Source organism: Falco peregrinus, chromosome 6 (genome assembly GCF_023634155.1).
Source record: "Falco peregrinus isolate bFalPer1 chromosome 6, bFalPer1.pri, whole genome shotgun sequence".
Taxonomy (NCBI): Eukaryota; Metazoa; Chordata; class Aves; order Falconiformes; family Falconidae; genus Falco; species Falco peregrinus.
In genome coordinates, this window is record NC_073726.1 from 49,270,890 (window position 1) to 49,283,279 (window position 12,390).

The 12,390-nt window shown below is 37.9% G+C and overlaps 1 protein-coding gene across 6 annotated transcripts in view; it reads left to right on the forward strand.

The window, feature by feature from the left end:
- Positions 1 to 12,390, forward strand: part of EEA1 (early endosome antigen 1) — a 77,687-nt gene that overhangs the window by 25,242 nt on the left and 40,055 nt on the right. For 3 of the 6 annotated variants that reach the window (XM_055807499.1, XM_055807502.1, XM_055807504.1), the window contains 8 exons: positions 1,386 to 1,440; positions 1,543 to 1,608; positions 2,448 to 2,487; positions 3,343 to 3,450; positions 3,537 to 3,658; positions 5,296 to 5,451; positions 9,105 to 9,119; positions 10,426 to 10,542. In XM_055807499.1, coding sequence (XP_055663474.1) covers positions 1,386 to 1,440; positions 1,543 to 1,608; positions 2,448 to 2,487; positions 3,343 to 3,450; positions 3,537 to 3,658; positions 5,296 to 5,451; positions 9,105 to 9,119; positions 10,426 to 10,542 — 679 coding nt within the window. Of the gene's footprint in view, positions 1 to 1,385; positions 1,441 to 1,542; positions 1,682 to 2,447; positions 2,488 to 3,342; positions 3,451 to 3,536; positions 3,659 to 5,295; positions 5,452 to 9,104; positions 9,120 to 10,425; positions 10,543 to 12,390 lie in introns of those variants that run through there. The other 3 variants (XM_055807500.1, XM_055807503.1, XM_055807505.1) reach the window with 2 other exon arrangements.

Consider the following 12,390-nt stretch of genomic DNA (forward strand, 5'->3'; position numbering starts at 1 on the left):
ACCAGAGCATCTTAAGTGCTTTAGTACTGCAGATCTGGTATATGTTCAGCCCAACTTCAATATAGTAAGCTGTTTCACCTGCCTGAGATTTTGTTTATAATCTTAGGTGTGAATATTAGCTGATTTACTTACTGATACTGGTGAGAAAGCGGCTCTGTCTTCTCCACCCACAACCAATGTATGGGTTTTGGCTTACAGCTGCACCTGCCTCAGTGCAGTAGTATTTGCAAACCTCCAGCAAATGTCTCACACAAGCAGAAATAATGTGTTAATAGCAGAAAACCTTCCTCTGAAAAAAAATTACCCTCCCAATATCCTGTGTTAGTTTTCCTATTAAAATTGGTCCACCCTGGAATTCTTGCGTCACTGGTTCAAGCATGTGTTTCACTTGCTTCTTGATGACCCTGACCAGATGTTAATATGCTAATGTAGATTGAATCTATGCCTTCTCACTTTAGCTAAGGAATAGCTTACTTTGTTGACTTTTTTTTCCTCCTAAGTGTAGATAATTTAAAAGAACATCTGTGGAGGAGGGGATAATGCAGCACAGAAGCAACAAAACTGTATGGTATAAAACTGAGAGAATGTATTGGCATTGGCACCCACACACATATATTTGGCGTTATTTTGATGACCTGTGTATTCTAGATTTGGAGTGGCTATAGCGGAGTAATGCAACATTATCCTTATATGTATAGTTGTGCAATTCTGTAAGGAGACTTGTGATTCAGAAGGCTGCTGTCTAAATCAATTAGTAACAGTTGTAGCCTTGGATCTTGTGTTCTTGCTTGGCTGGAGACTCAAGCACAGAATTTGAGAACTTAAAATCCCGAGGCTTTAAACATTCAGACCATTAAGTGAGTGTGTCTGTGGGGCATGCTGAATTGCTGTGTGGATGAAAAATTACATAAAACTGTGTATTTCAAAAGAAGTAAGATAGTGTGCTGTCTCTTGGCAGTGTTCCTTTACATGATACGGGAAGTGAAGGAGAACAAACCTGTCCTTTTCATAAAAAGGCATGCAAAACAGTTAAATGTACCAATGCACAGCTTTGCCATTCTGAATTTATGTGGCTGAGCTGATGCACCGATTTAGACTTACCTTCTGTTTTCATGAGACTTCTTGCATATCTATTTCTTTACTTGTCCAATTAATGTTTAGCATTTTTCAAGTGATGTGCAAAGTGAACTAATAAGTATCTATTAATCCAATTTGTTCCAAGTTTCAAAAAATCTAAAAATAACTATTTATAATTACTTAAGTTATATTTATGTAGTGTGTGGCTATCACTCCAGTTATTTAATACACATTATAACCTGTATGTAATTGACAAAATATAACCACTGTATATTCATTTTCTCCACTCTGGGAATATATTTATTCAGAGATGAAGTATCACTGCTCCGACAAGAAGTCCAAGACTTACAGGCTTCGCTGAAGGTTGGAAATGTATTTTACTTGCACTTAGTTCTTTGTTTCAAATTGCAAAGTGTTCCACTGTCTTAAACAACCAAATTTACAGTTCTTTCTCTTGCCCCCCAGGAGGAGAGGTGGTATTCAGAAGAGCTGAAGAAGGAACTAGAGAAATTGCAGGGGCAGCGGCAGCAAGTAATTGCTTTAAAATACTTGAAGCAGGTTTATCATCAGCATTGACACTGAAGATTAATACCTTTTTTGTAAGGCACGTGGCCTGATTTAGTTAGTTCCATAATTTGAGTATTGACATGTTCTTGAAAACAAAGCTAGTTATCTCTCCGCAATGTAACTGTATATATAAATCTGAAGAACAAAGTCGGAATAGATAATGATTCTTCTATGCTACTCACTGCAAGTTCACTTGAGACTTTACCTTCTGTTGGGTTTATTCAGAACTCCATTTATTAAACAAAAGAAATCTAATAATAAATTTCATCTGCTATGAGAAAAGGCGATGATGCCTTTCTTGTAAGGACTTCTGAAGAAGAGTACTGTTGTTTCACAGACGTCCAGATAAGCAGAACAAACAAGGCAAGGCAAATTGTGGTGTGTTGTGCCCTAAGGAAGCTCTTGCTTCTTTTATTACTATCAGCTGCTTAGATGCTGAATTGTTGCAAACCTCAGAAGCCGCTTTCTGACAGAATGCCTCTCAGAATGTATTTAATTATGTCTGTAACCTCCATTTTTAGGGCAGATTTCAATATTGAAGAAAGGGAGGGGGATGGGGATTGTTACTAGAGTCTTGCAAATCTAGAAGCCTCATAGTGTAGTGATACATGAAATGGAAAATCATCTTGGTCTTTTCCAGTCTTCCAGATATAACTGTATGAAATTAGGTATTTTTATACTGCTGTGCAGTATTTGAGCACAGAAGTGTTTATTCCCCTGTCTTGTCCAAAAATGGGAAGAACTTTGGAAGTAGTAGTTTTCATTGCTACCATCTAATGATCAATTTATTCTGTTTTCTTAAGGATTCTAAGTCCGATGGATTGACAACAGCTACATCTACAGGTGGCTAACATTCTATTATATTTATTATATTAATTTCTGCAATTTCTGGAATTTCTGACTATGTTTTCATTATAGCTTTTTGGTTTATGAAAAAACACTTTCGGTAAATTGAAGTGCTAGAAAGCTGGAATGGTACAATTACTGGGAAAAAGTTAATTGTAAGTGCTTAAGATAGATAGTTCTTCATAGCTATAGTCCGGGGAAATATTCCAGAGGCTTGGGGTTTCTGATTTCTAGCAGTGAGACAGGAGTTCTCCTGACTCTGAAAGCACTTCTCATGAGTAGTTTTGAACATGTTTTTAATCATTTTATGTATTCAAGAATTCAGTACAAGTCTTTTTCTGGGAAAGTCAGTGATTGTTGATATTTAGATTATAGCATTTGTGAGGGTTGGTTTTGTTTAGTGTTTTTCTGTACTCATTACTAGGAAAGGAAACTGAATTTTTGTCTGTTTTGCAGATCAATAATTTTTGCATTATGTTTTTTTTCGTGAGGCACACATGAAATAGAATTTTCCTTAGGTGTGCATAAAATGTCTAGCTGATCATGATTAAAAGAGCTTTTAACTGCAGTTTGGGGCTTAGAATTCAGCAGTATGTTGCAGTGATCTGAAGGCCTATTTATGACCAGTGAAAACCAATATGTACTTAATCCTGCAGAGTACTCAACTAGTGACAGGTTCCAGCATCATGCTTGTAGATATTTAACTTCGGTGAAGTTGTTCACTTTGCTAAGCTAATTGGATGTTAAGTGAATTCAGATTACTTATTTACCTGCTGTGTTTCGTTATGGGCGTGAGTAACTGTATTGTCCTAGCTCTTCCAGAAAATAATACTGTTCTTTTTATGGAAATAGAATCATTAGAACGGCAACTAGAAGAGGTCCAAGTAGAAAATTTTAACATTAAGCAGATGAAAGACTTATTTGAGCAAAAAGCAGCGCAACTGGCCACTGAAATTGTGGGTAAGTGTATTAATGTGAGGTCTGATTCTGTTCTCTACTTGTGCAACTTGTGCAAGTGTTCATTTATTCAACTTCCTTCTTATTAGATCTTAAATCAAAGTATGATGAAGAAATCAGCCTTCGGGAAGGTGTAGAACAGAAAGTGACAAATTTGACACAAGAACTGCAGAAGGAGAGAAGTACAGTGGAAGACTTAAAGACAGAGCTGGTATTCACATTACACTAATGTTTTTGTTATTTTTCAAATCCAGGGAGGGATATATTTAAAAGCTTACAAATGCAGTTTTAAAACAGTCAAACTCTGTTGAACTTGCAGACATCTGCTTGTGGGCTGAAAAATTCAAAACACAGTTGTTTCTCATCTGTTTCACTGACCTACATTTTCAGTGTTTTTCCAGTGAGAAAATATATGTTGTTTCTGAATTATCTATTAAAATTTACCCTACATTGTGCTATAGTCTGCTTGTTTGATGGTCTACCCTTCAGCATATTTGCAGGATATCACACATGTAGATGTGCTGTGCATGCCTGTACTTGGAGCAATGCCATTGCCGATTTCCACAGCTGTCTTTAGATCACCCTTTTTCCGTGAGGTGTTATGGTCTGACTGTCCCCGGACAGCTACGTTCATCAGACATGCTCAGAGAGGTGCTTTGTGACATGGTGGCTGAACGGCTGGCAGTTGTCATCACCATGCCTATGTTAATGTTGTCCCTCTTGTGCTTGGCTGATAATACCAATGTGCGTGTATTCTGGGATTTTGGCTCCTGCTGACTGTTATGTACAGCCATGGTGCCAGGGACCAATCCCAGCGACCCAGCAGTCGTGCCGCTTCTAAAGCAGTAGTGAAGGGGACTTCCTAGTATCTCCCACTCAACCACTGCTTAGACTCCGGAGGAAAGTAGGACTCGTTTATCCCCCTTCTTCCCTATAGTCAGCTGCCCTGAAGGGCCCATGAGTCCCTCCTGCTCCTGCCCAGCCAGTGGACCTATCCATTCCTCTCTGTTTAGTTGTTTCTTGTCTTCCTTTCTTCTTCTGCGTTCTTACCCTTTTCCTGTAGCTTTTCTATTCTAGGTGCCAGTACTCCTTTTCTCTGCTTTTTTTGGTGTCCACTATCACCCCCCTCTTTTCCCTCCATAGCTTTTCATTTTGAGGGATGTTACGGTGCCTTAGATGTAATTAGCGACAGATTTTACCTGGGGGTCTGGTATGAGGCATGTCCAACAGTACCTTCAAGACATTTCCTTCAGCTGCCCTTTTTTAATCTGTTCTTATGGTTTTCTGAAATAGTTCTTGAAGACAGAGGCAGTATCATTGTAAAAGTCTGTGCAGCACCGGATTATTGTGTCTCAGTCCCGAGATGGGCTTGTGAGTATTAACAGCAGCAAAGTATATACAGTAGTCTGTTCTGTGGAGTGGTAGAGTCAATACAGCCTACTTCTCAGACAGTTGTGACTTCAGATAAACTTCTTGCATGGATTCCCTGACACTGTCACTTCAGTGTTTTCTCCCAGGGAAGCTCTCCATCTACCTACATAAAAATTCCAGAAATTTGATTTTTGAGACCTTTTCCCATTTGTCAGATTTGGTTGAAATCAATCAAAAAGTTCAGAGTTTAGCAGGCAAGAACTGACAACCAGCCATTAAATCCTGTTTCCTTTGGGAATGATAAGTACTTTTCTTGTGGTTTTGGTTTTTTTTGGGTTTCAATCTATTATTTTTTTTTCCCAGCTGTAATACTGTATATGTCACCTTGTCTATAAATTGACAATTTCAAAGATTTTTAGAGATGACATTGACGCTGGAAGCATGTGTGTTGCTCACTGCTACTTTTCTACTTTCCAGCTACAAAGGCCTGGTGTGGAAGATGTGGCCGTCCTGAAAAAAGAGCTGGTCCAAGTTCAGATGCTGATGGACAAAATGACACTGGAACGTGAGAGAGAATCTGAAAAGCTGAAAGATGAGTGCAAGCACTTGCAGGCAGAGCAGGCTGAGTCGGAGGTAATAATCATACCTAAAGGTGTTTCCACTAGCTTTGTCATGATTTTCATATGAAAATGGAAATTCATCATAATGTAAAAGCCTTTTTCTTAACTGAATCTTCTAACTTATCTAATAGACAGGTTTATCCATTGCAGTAAATTACTTAATTATGTCATTATTTACCCTCCAAAAGTTCCCATGCTTTTTGTTGAAAACCTTTTCTTGGCATAAAAAGTTATTACAAGAGCCTGATAGCAGAGGAAAAGATCTTCTGGCAGATCTGTGCTCTATCTACTGGGAGAGAGAAATAGAGCAATACCTGTGTGATTCAAAGGCTTAGTGAGCTACATGCAGATGAAAAGTTGTTTCTGAAAATGATGAGTTTGGTTAACTTTTGCGTGAATGTGTCTGAAAATGGATGCTAGAGTGTATGTAAAAATAAATTATCAGTACAAGGTAGATAATAATTTTAATATTCTTATAGGACATACATAATTCTTGAACTTACACAACTTTTAAAAATCTCAATGGATATCGTAAACTGGTTTTAATTTTTGTTTTTTCTAGTTTTTACTGTCAGGTTGGGAGGCCTTTTTACACCTATTAATTATTGGAGGAATATTTAGTGTATAAGGTACAAATCTGTTCTGCATGCATATCCCCCCACCCCATTATACATCCTGGCCTCCAAGTGTTGCCTGTTATGGATTAGAGCAGAAGTGAGTGACTGCCAGGCCTCATCACGTCTTAAGGTCAAGATTTCAGGATGTCACCTGTAACTTGTTTCCAGGCAACACCATCTTAACTTTCCTCTTTGTTGATGCTGTTTAAAACATAAAATAAAATCTATTGTTCTCATGTTAGTTGGTTGGGTTTTTTTTTATTATTTTACATTTTTTTTCTCCATATTTTCCTGGATTTGAACTTTCTAAATTAATGTCATTTAAGAGGGACCTTGTTGTCTACTTGAGTTGCAGAATATGCTGGTTTCTTCAGAAGTACTTTGAAGGCTGGCTCTGCTTTGGCTGAGTCAGTAGAAGAAATTTTAAATTGCTGATGGGAGATTTGAAAACATTTGTCTCTTTCTTGCATATAGAATTCATGATAACTCTGTATTTAAGGAAGCAAAGGTAACTGCCTCTCCCATAGCAAATATTCAGTTTTCTTGGTTTTGTTCCTCTGTTTTTCCACCACTGAACATTTCTGTTTCCATACAAGATGAAGAAAAAGGGTTGCAACAGCTCTGACTTGGATCTTTAAGTGGGAACTTTACTCCTCAAACTGTCTCGGATCCACTGCTAGCTAAAGCCTGTTTGATGTTGTTTAACACAACAGTGAGGGAAATCTCCGACAGAGATAGTCGCAAGAAATCCTGATAAAAATACAGAATCACCAAAATTTATTCTACTGAGGGGTTGGTAAATCCATTCCTGCAGAGGAATTTGCTTCTTGGGGTATTGTTGCACCTCATTGGTGGGTTGGCTGGAATTGTTTTATTAATGGATTACTTGACAGTGTAACAGTCTTCAGTGAAGACTGTCAGTTGTGTTTGAGACCTTTTAATTTTGCCCTGCCCCTTTTCTGTTGTCCCCCACCAATGCAGCAATACCAGCAAAACTTGTTAATGCAGAGCTGTGGTCCCCAGTAAAGTGGGGTCCTTACAGAATTTCGCAGCTTACGTAGGGAATGCCTGGGATTTCTGTAGGACTCCTAGTATCCTCTGTCCTAGTGAGATTTGTAGATGTGAAGGATTTCTGACATCTTTTTATTCTGGGATTTCATGCGCCCTAGATTTCAAAACTGCAGGTTTAAATTTCTAGTTCTTCTGCACTGCAGAGCTTTAGAGAAGTGCTGCCTGGCATTACTCTAAACTCCTCAGGGCTTTCCCTCCTGCCCCCTGGCCTCCAAACAGATATCTTGATCTCCTGGAATTGTACTAGGGTACAATATTGTACTAAACATGAATCTATCATTGTTTTCAAGTTAAAATATGTATGCCAAGAGCTTCATCAGATGTGAAAAAAGGAATATCACAGTTGGAGTTGTGAATATAATGTGGTTATGTGGCCATGTAAGTTGCTGTGTAATTGTAATATGGTTTTAACTGTGAGATCCCACAACTATGCTGCAGAATTCAAATTTCATTTCAAAATACTGTTTCTATAGTCTTTTGGGGTTTTGGATTTTTAGTTTTCATGTGAAGATAAAATGACTTAGTGACATGGGCTAACAAAAATCTTTCATCTTAAAACATTCTCACAGAAGTGTGAATTGCTCCTGTTACCCCAATTAAGTATATTTGTTTTGACATAACTTGCCATTTTAAAATGTAGCTATAAAGTGCAGCCTTCAACAGGAAAAAAGATAAGAGAAAGTGTGTTTTTCAGTCCTCCTGGAAGTAGCAGCAGATTGGGAAGAAGGTTGTATGATGCACCTAGCTGTTATGATGTGCTCGTATAAGAAGTCTTAGATGTATGGAAGATTATAAAACACAGTGCCGCAATTATAATAAGATCAGATGTCTGTGTAGTATCGTCAGTATGTAGGCTGAACCAGAGAAGACAGAGTTGCTGCGTGGCAGAACATGGTAAGCAGCGGCAATCTGGTTCTTCTCAGAAGTGTCACTGTCTTCTCTGCTTAATTCCAACACATGGCAACAATAGCCCAAGATGTGTTCAAAATAAAAGCTTTTCTATTGATGTAAAGTGACTTTAAAAAAAAAATAAACATTACTCAAAGTCATAGTGGTGAAAACTTTTCTTAAAAAAAACACAATTGTGAATAGTGTCAGCTATAAGAAAACATGAAATGGAAGTCCTTCATTGACAGAGTGGATGCAGTTCTGGCCTTAAAAGTTTGGCCGTGTTTCATCTCAGCTTTGTTCTTTAAGACCACCTCAGGGGCTGAAAATGTTAGTTGGTTCTTACACCACCCTTAGCTATTTTGCCAAGCTGGCTGAGAATACATGTATTAAATTGGTTTCCAAAGTGAGATGTCTTTAAAAAAAGCTAAATTTATGGTGTGGGTGAAGAGAATAACAAAGATCATCTGACCCCTATATGAGCATCTTCAAATGCTGCAGGAGAGGGATGTGAAGGATAGTATAGCTGTACGATTGTTGCCTAGATGTATTCATTGCTGTCCTTTTTTTGTTTTGTTTTGTTTCCCTTGGGTGTTTGTCATATTTCAGAGTTGCATCTGAAACTCTGGTGTCTAGACCTCTCAGATGAACATACGTTCTGAGCTACTCCTTCCATGTTTAGTTTTTCTCTATAGTGACTCCTGCATAATAGACACTTTATGAAAACAGCTGCACTGCTGTGGGACTACACATTTCTGTGAATCTCTGCAGATCGGCACTTGCTTCAGTATCTGATAAATGGTCATAAAATACAGGTCCTAGGTTTGATTGTTAATTTGAGTGCCCACGGAATTAAACAAGATTAGTAGATTAAGTTATGTGTGAATTCAATAAAGCCAGGACTGTGGTTTTTTTCGGTTGTGTCATCCTGTCTGCCCACCCTCCCCACCCCCACCCCTTAAGCAAAGGCATTAAAAACACCGGAATACTTAAAAAACAAATTTGAGGAAGTGTTTCTACTAACGGCTTTTGTGACTGCTTGTTTCCATCTTTCATCCATCCATTTTATTTTTTCTGCTTTCTAATGGAGACACTTAAATTTGAGGTAAATTTTTTGAAAGTTTTTTTATCCTTATAAGTAGATTTCTGTTGTATCAAGATAATTTCAAGAGGTTGTTTAACAGATATGTTCCTGTTTGCTTATTGGTTCATTAATTATACAGACACATCAGCCAGACAATATAATGAATGACTATTCACCCATGATATATTTCCATGTTAAGAATGAAATGTGGGATGGGCTTATTGAATTGTGAATGACAGAAATGTATCTTTATGCATTTATATTATGATTCTAGTTTGAAAGACTGCAGTGGTGTCCTTAGCAAGCTTCTGTGCATTTTCTGCATTATATTCTTTCAGTAGTGAAATATCCATACACTATTCTCAGAGAACATGCTGGAATGTTTTCTGCCAAGGACAGATCCGAGGATGTGTTTTACAGAACAGCTCTGTAACAGAAGTCTTGTAAAGCACAATATTACAGAAACTCAATTAGTAACTATATGTAGTCATATAATGTGTTCACATGTTCTCTTTAGTCTTCCTTTTTTCTGTAGGAAGGCTGTAAATAGGATATTTATTGTCTACTACTTCTGTTTAGTTCATTCTTGAATTCAGTGTTTATACATTTGTACTGAATTCTGTGGTTGAGAACAATAGGAAAGAAAATTTCTTTAAAAAGGTCACTATTATATAGTGTATTCGAAGTGAGTGCATTCATACACAGCATGCTTTAGGGCAGCCATTGTTACCCATCTAAAGTGCTTTTCTTGTTTGCTTCCATTACTGTGTTCAAATACTGTGCAGTCATTGATATATTCTGTTTGTACCAATCCTGGGTATTTAATGGGATAGTATTGTTCCTCTGATCATGCTGACCTGCAGGGTTGATGTGTCCCAAAGCCACACACCAAGTTTGCATCACATGCCAGACTCACTTCCAGTGCCTTTTCCAGTATGCTTTCCTTATCAGGGGGGCAAAGATTTTGGCTGTGTAACTGTGGTGACTTGGGAGGGTTTCACCTGAAGCTAGAACTGTGATAATGATTAAAGGATAATCTGTTGTGATTTTTATTGGTGTGGGCTCTATCTGACATTTTCTATTGGACTGGGGCCAATTTTTGTCTTCTGAAATAAGACATGAATGAATCTCAGCCAGGAAGCTGGGAAATAATGCTCCGTGGTGCTTCTGTAGCTGATGGTGCTCTGAGATTAGTTTGCAGATGACTTTTTTCTTAAGCTGTTTATTTGTATACAAGATGCTTTTTATTTTGCTACCAAACATCTTGCTTTTGTTGGGTTATACATGCAAAGGTTTGTTTTTAATGTGGATTTTTCTGTTTGTTCAGGCTACTATTAACCAGTTAAGAGCTGAACTTGCCAAAGGACCTCAGGAGGTAGCTGTGTATGTTCAAGAGCTGCAAAAACTTAAAAGTTCAGTCAAAGAGCTAGAACAGAAAAACCAGGTGAGAATGCTGTTATTTCCTATGCTTGTTAGCTCACATTAAAATGGAAACACATCACATGTTGCCTTGGGAAGCACTGAAGACTAACAAAACACTTCTTGGTGTGGCAGAAGTTGAGAATTCCTTTGCCATTTTGGTTAACATGAGGGATATCATAATGTACAAGCAAATGCTGTGTTTTATTGTTCATTACTATGTTACAACTGAAATCTTCAGGGTTGTTATGGTTGCGGATTTCTAATTGTGACAGTTTCTGCTTACTGTCATTAAGCAGTATTGCCACCTCACACATTAAAAGAAAAAAGCAGTACCCTTTTACATATTACGTTTGCCTAAGAATCATAACTCAGAAGACATTTTGAGCTCTCTTCATTGGTTTTGCAGTTTCTTAGCTTTTAGATGGTACTCCTGTCATATTTTCTGGCCATTTATCAGAGTAATGAATGATAGAAAATGGAAATAAACTCCAGAAGCTTCTTAGCTTGTAAGTATTCCTTGAGAGCTTTTGTCAAAGCTCTTTGAGCTTGCTGAGTTTTGTATTTGCATTAAGAAAGCATATCTTGTGGGGTAATAAATAGAGGTCGGGCAGAAAGGAGACAATGAGAAAGATGCATGCTGCTTTTTGTGGCATGTATATATAACACTGTATATAAGCTGTACACACTACATATGTGTATTTACAGGCAACCTTGTCAATCTTGGAAAATTGGAAAGGGCAGAGACCTAACAGTGTTTCTTTAATGTAATCTAGTATTAAAGCAGCATTTTCAAAGAATGTAAGAAGGTGCAATTAAAAGTTGGTAAATTAAACTTGCCTTTAGTAGGATGACTTTTGGTTTGGCTTGTTAAATCAGGTGCAGAACTGAAATGGTGAGAATTGTCATGCTGCGCTTTTCCACAGACCAGCAACAGTGAATCAGGCTTTTGGCAGTTATTGCTATACAGTATAGAGCCCTTGCCTGAATATATTGCTGTTCCATTAACAATGTGAGTGAAACAGATTGATGCATAAGATAACCATACTTCAAGAGAGAGTCCTCTGCTATGTCGGGTTAATGCCAAACACCACTTGGAATAGGAAGAAGAGAAGTGGCAGCAAGCTACTTTTCCTCTTTCAGTTTCAGTGACTTGAAGCAGTTTACAGCCACCTCTTTATGCAGCTTTTTGAAAGGCGATATCCATAAGAATGGTATGCTAGCCAAGGAATCTTGGCCCTGGAGGACTTGGATCTAGAACTGGAAAAGGTAAGACTAGCTTCCCAAATAACAGAAACTGCTCCTACTTTGAACAGTTTGCCATCCTTGAAGATGCTGTCATGGAGGAAGGAGGAGCCGTTAATGCAGAATGGAATATATTGCATTTTGATATGTACATCCATTTATAATTCCATTGCAATGTGGGAAGATATTTCTGTGCACTGACGCAGAGTTTTTCAAGCTTATGTACAACCTCAAGCAAGCAAGCTGTTTCTTGTATTTTCAGGAGCTGTACTGAGAAAAGCAGATGATAAGTAGATAGGATCAGTTTTCTGAGACCAGCAGGAACTGCCTTTCCTTCATTTATAAAGTGCTGTAATTACGGGGCTTGGCTTGCCTTGTAGAGGCCAGTCATGGCCTGTAGCCCAGAAGAGACCTAATGTGTAAAAGCAGTGTATTCCCTGAAGTGTAAGGCTTGCTGTAATTCTAAACCAATTGCATGTGGGGGTTTTTGTTTGGTTTTTTTTTTAGAAAAATGGTGATGGATTATCTACAGGGAAAAATGCTTCGTTTCTAACCTTCTATTGACAACTATTCTGAAATTTGATCAATTACCACAGAGTTTGTTCTTTAATATCTGGCCACGGTCAGT